The sequence below is a fragment of the Cupressus sempervirens genome, chromosome 3 (genome assembly GCF_028749045.1).
Source record: "Cupressus sempervirens isolate cs-2001-9-10 chromosome 3, ASM2874904v1, whole genome shotgun sequence".
Lineage (NCBI taxonomy): Eukaryota > Viridiplantae > Streptophyta > Pinopsida > Cupressales > Cupressaceae > Cupressus > Cupressus sempervirens.
In genome coordinates this window covers 890,270,513-890,276,512 of record NC_143120.1, presented here as the reverse complement: position 1 = coordinate 890,276,512, position 6,000 = coordinate 890,270,513, and the positions used below count along the sequence as shown (strand labels likewise).

Here is a 6,000-nt window from a genome sequence, read left to right as displayed (position 1 = left end):
ATTTGCTTTTATTTACTTTATTGCACTTGCATCATGGATTAGAATAGGATGATGTACTACATTCTCACACATGTATATTCTTTTAAGCTTTTCATACCCTGTGACATGTACAGTGGACGATTGAGCATTCTAGAATCTAAATTACTAAGGGACTTTTAGAACAAATATATATATTATGGACATTGGACCTTTAACTATTCTTTCATGTGGATGCGGTAGTTGTTAAACTTAGTATTAGTTAGATTAAATGTGACTCAACGTCTTGGGATCCTTAAGGAGTGTGAAATGTTATGTATACTTTTTAGTGGAATGTGTGTATTGCTTCCACTACTATGTGTTTGATATGAATGGTTTATCTTTCTTGTTTTAAAAAAAAAATTGTTTGGCAAATTTAGTAAAATTTTAGGTTAATTCTTTTGGATCCCTTGGCGGAGCATTACCTCTATTCAACGAATTAATAATTACAAAGAGATCAATCCTTATAAAAGGAGATTGAAACCCAAAAAGGGTAACCTAAAGCCTAAAAAAGTTAAGTTGCACATTATAATTAATATAAAATATTAATTATATGCACCTAAGAAATAGCTTAAGAAAACTAGAGTAATAGGCAACTTATTTAATTAAATCAAAATGATTTAATTAATAAGTGTAAACAAATAATTACTCTAACACAAACGTCACTTGGAATCCTAAAACATCCCACTATATGTCAATGTGAGTAGCCCTTGAATTAAATGGTCTTCATCATCTTCATTTGGTTCATCATTATATAAAGTGAAATGTGAAACAATGTAAAATCTCTCAATTACTTCACATTTCGTTGCAAGGGCTAAGATCTTATACCTCAATGGGAGGTGAAGGAGATTGGATCCTTTAAATTTTGACTCTAAGTTATTAGATCCAAGTAGATTAATGCAATCCAAATGATGGAGTACAAATACAAACAAATATATAATGGTTATAGACTTGGAGAAGAATGCAAAATCATTAAAACTCCAATGGTAGAAAATGCAAGAAAGGAAGGTAGGAAGAAGCTATGATTTGCAATTACAAATTGTAAATATGGAAAGTAAATTTACTGAAATGAATAAAATAGGTAAAAGACTAACCTTGAAAAGTGAATGGAGAATTGGATTTGCATTTCTACCCTCTGTACTATTAAAAACAAACAGGCCTAGTACAAGACATGAAATTGCCAGATCTACAAAACCCAGATATCATTTGGCTCTAAGTCAAAGATGGCTTCCCTAGACAGGGAAGATATATGTCCTAGTCCAACATAGTCAACTTTCCAAGATAGGGAAGAAATATGTCCTAGTCCAACATAGTCAACTTTCCAAGATAGGGAAGAAATGTGTCCTTGTCCATCTATGCATGATCGCAAAACTGATGTCAGATCTCTAAAATTCAATGAAATGGCTATCCAAATCTAAACTTTGTTCTACTTTTGAGATCTGTAAACTACAAGAAAAATTGTTATTATTATTATTAATCATTTTTATTTTATTTTTAAATTTTTAAATGAGGGATTTGTCTTGGTGAAACCTCACTTTAGGAGTTAACCTTGAAATTGAAATTAAAATAATAATTGCAATGCTAGAAATGTAAAATAAATAAACAAATTCCCCTTACAAGAGTAAGATTTGTCAATCAAATACAATGAACCCACTTTGCCAAGTTGATTATGTCAAGAGGATGTGAATGTACCTTTGAATCAAATCAGTTGTAGAAGAAGCATGAATGCAAAAAAAAAGTATGTGCAATAGCAAGAGAATGATAATGTAATAGGAGCATTAAAGGTGTAATTCACCCATAAAGAGGTATGAGATGAAAACTAACCCTACCTTAAGTAGATATATCAAACACCATGTGCTGAATGAAATGCAAACTCCTATGTATTTACATGCCACCTGGTATGGAAGTACATTATCCAAAATAAACTCAGGTGTCATTTATGAATATTTAATTACATCAACAATAATGCATTTTGTTGAACTAAATGTAAAAAAATGACATGTTAGATCCATTTTTGTGAATTTCCTTTATGAAAGTATAAATGCATGTCACATTGTTTGTCCAAATTATTTAAAAACAAATACGTCATTGTCTACATAGCAACTTATTTACACCTTGAAAAAAAACATATTGGTAACAAACAACACTATTAGCAATTATGTTAGCTAATTGTATTAATGTTAGTGATTTGCAAACGCTTTCAATTAAATAACATAATTGCTAACATTATTGTTTGTCAGCAATATGTTCTTTTACTAAGAATAAATAAATTGCTGCCTAGAGAGTGCCCTTAAATAAAAGCATTATTCCTTACCAGACTGGATCTCAGATCTAGATACCATCAAATCATAATGGAAAATAAGGCTATTCCCGATATTTCCTTCAAAACATGAGGTCGGAGAATAAGGCTATTTGAATATTTCCTTCAAAACATGAGGTCCTCTATGAATTTTCAGTAATATCGTACGTATATTTGCTCCTGAGTTTTACAGTTTGATGAATTTCACTTCAAATCCTTCACGCGTTATTAATATTAGTGCCATTTAATTATGTTCTCATTTACTGCATTCACGAAATTACATCTAACACCAAATACAACTGAAATAAAAACTAGCTTCTACGCAAAAATCCTCGGTTGTTTTTTCAGGGTCTCAAAAACGATCCCAAAAAGGACAGAATAGTAAAAATGCTGTGTACCAACTACCAAGGCTCTCATGAACCTCAAAACAATCTTGTAAGTTACTACCGTAGGTCAATCGAGAATTATGGCTACATTGCAGCTATCAAGAACCCAAGAAGAATCTTCCATGACTTACAAGCTGCTACCATAAATTTATCAATAACTTCGACCACATTGTAGATTCACTACTAATAGCCTTTAAGCAGCACAAAACAACTAAATTTTTTTTAACACTGATCAAGTTTTCTTGGTGTGGCATTGTATATCAAGCATAACAAAAATTTCCTTGACATGCAGAACATGCACTCAAAGGATTGAAAAAACATGGAAAAAGAGGTTTTCTTTAACAAGCGGAGCTTGCACTTATACGGTCTGGAAATTAATTAATGCTCAATTATGAGTACCGGTTATAATTCCACGCCTTTAAATTACATGTTGGAATGTACAAAAATGGATATGCATATTCGGAACTTGAAGATTTACCGATTATTCCACCTTTAAATAACATACTGAAATGTACAAAAATGGGCATGCATATTCGTAAGTTTAGGATTGACAACATACAAATTGAACATGACCATCGAAAGCAATATACTGAGTTACAAAATCAATCACTCAGATCGTTTGAACATAATGCATTATGTCAGTTGAGTAAGAAGTGAGAGATTTTCATTTAGTAAATAAGATACAATCTGCTGTATGATGTTCTTTTATCTTGAGAACTTCCTATTAGTAGTCAATGACTTCAAATCAGTACTATTGCTTTAATTGCAAGTATGTTTCCACAATCCATTGTAGTAATCTTGTTATGCTTCTGGATTTAGATTGTGTATATTTTTTGAGCCAACCTAGCTCTGATGATGGATCACAGAGTGTGACTCAAAACATTGGCTCAAAAAGATGCACACAATTTATGCCTATTGCTTTAGTCCATGATAAAGACAAAACTCCCAAAAGAGTCCCAGATGGAATGGGCATCTGTTATTTAACTTAATTCTTTGAATTCCAATTATTAGTAAGATATAAAAGATTTGTGTGCATGTACGTCAAGTTTGAATCAGTATTGACCATATGATAAAACTTAGAATCACAATAAACTGAAAAATGATACAGATCCTTGAACGATCAAGTGATGTATATTTTCCGTACATCTTGAATAGGCTGTCTACAGATTGGGCATGCCGCAGAAGCCTCCTTTACCCTGATGATGACGAAGTGCAAAAAATATAAATATCATTGAGAAAATTTAAAGAAAGCATATTGTTAAATATATAGAAATTTAATCATCCCTGTCTTACACTCTTTAAGACAAACTAAAATCAACATCCACAAAATAAAATATGGTGTGGTGTCAAGTAGTAGATGCTTCACCTCAGACCACAATTATAGCATGTTGCACAATGACCACATGGCTGGAAAAAGCAGTTCTTCCGATCCTCAAAACAGATGGTACAGAGATTTTCATCAGATATTTCTACTGCTGTCATGTCAGCTTCTGTAGAATTTGTCTGCAGTTCATTGTGTGGATATAAGCTACCACCTGTTGGATTGGTTTGAAAGCAAGTCGCAGCTGTTTGAGAATTTAAAGGAGCAACTTCCGGATAAAAATCTCTTCTTCTTTTGGATTTTATTCGACAACAACAGTTCGAAAACAGTATCAAACCTAACATACCTGCACAAATTATTTGGCTTTACTGCATTAAAATCTCCATAATCTTTGACCTCAAACCAGAATAAGAGAAAAATTGATTTATGGGGAACTTCTAGCAATCTAATTATGATTACTTATCAGTAAACTAACCATATATCGCAATGTATGTTGACCACCGAGCACCATACGAGACAGTCACATGCCACACATCAAGGCCTTCCTGCATGAAGAAAACATACCGAGCCAATAGTTATTCAGATTAGTATAAACCACTATGGATAGAGACAAATTCAAGGTCTATTTACAGTAGCATAAATTGAGGCTTTGTTGTACTAATATGGACAAAACATGATTGTGAGAGACACATAATGGCATCGACTCAATGACTGAAAAGATGAAGACCATAATGAATGAGAAAGAGCAAGATTCAAAAAAAAAACTTTCTTCAAACACGTGCACAAAATTATTGAAGAAAAGTGGAACGCAATGACCACCTCAGTACATCTTTTTGCCTCTGCATTGAGTCAAAAATACTAAGTACTAAATTCTTATTATGCCAATAGGGATTGTCCAATATAGAGATTATGAAGTCATTAGGGTACAAGTCAGTATACGATAGGCTCTTCCCTAATCTTGATTAAAAGATTCATTCATCATTGAGTGCATTATTTTGTACACTCCAAAATATTTAGGCTCGTTTGTGATAAGGTCAACAAAAATGCTCACAATTGATCATACTTGAAGAAAAGTTCTTAAAGTCTTAACATGTAGGTCTATGATTAATTCATATTTTTTCCATGACTCAACTTTTAATTTAATACATTTTGTAATTGAATTTTGCTAAAAAACAAATTGTCCAAGAATTTTCCGAGTTTTGGACAAGTCAAAAAGTTCGGGCCTGTCCAGGACTCTTCGAGTTCGAATTTGTGAGCTATACTTTTATATATCAACTAATCTATATTAGTTATTCATTGGTACTGCCATGATAATTGACTTCTCAACTTGACATGTCCTATAGTGCTAAACAGGTAACACTTATCAGTAAGATTCCTTCTCAATAAACTATAATCCTTTGTCAAGTAGCCATTCATATTTATTTCAAACCTATCTGGCATATGTCCTCGAGAAGTGCATATTGCTAGCTTATAGCAAAGCTCAATAATATATTGTGATGAAATTCTCTGTGCTTAGAATGCCCTAAAACATTAGATCTGAAAAGGCACTAGGTTGCTGGAATAGCATATACTGCTAGCTCGATATCATATTATGCTTAGAATTTTTTTGTGCTTAGAATGGCCTAGACGATTTCATAGGCCTTAAATGGTACTAGATAATAAGAGTATGGCCATTTTAAGAGTGAGAATAGAATGCCAGCTGGATCTACAATAATATGGATTGTTTTGACAAAAGTATATCATTTGATGTATTCCATAGATTTAGTTCTTGATGCACCATATAGCCAGCAAAATAGATTGGGAATCTACAGTGAACTCCAATAAATACTCCCCCAATTACCGAGGGTTTTGTTTGATACGCATCCTATGCATGGTTGTCATTGACTCATTACGATGCATAGTTGTCATGTTGTGGACAAGGGATTGCATGATATGTGGAATCAAACTTGACTCTCTTTTTTTGTCTGCACTATTGAATG

General features: G+C 32.7%; 1 protein-coding gene across 1 annotated transcript in view; it reads right to left on the bottom strand.

The window, feature by feature from the left end:
• Positions 1-3,342: 3,342 nt before the first annotated feature.
• LOC149569662 (E3 ubiquitin-protein ligase APD2-like) overlaps positions 3,343-6,000 on the bottom strand; it is a 96,740-nt gene continuing 94,082 nt past the window's right edge. Inside the window, exons 8-10 of the mRNA XM_089822383.1 lie at positions 4,497-4,566; positions 4,067-4,367; positions 3,343-3,896 (exon numbers count right to left, since the gene is read on the bottom strand). Coding sequence (XP_089678509.1) covers positions 3,821-3,896; positions 4,067-4,367; positions 4,497-4,566 — 447 coding nt within the window. The 3' untranslated portion in view covers positions 3,343-3,820. The remainder of the gene's footprint in view (positions 3,897-4,066; positions 4,368-4,496; positions 4,567-6,000) is intronic.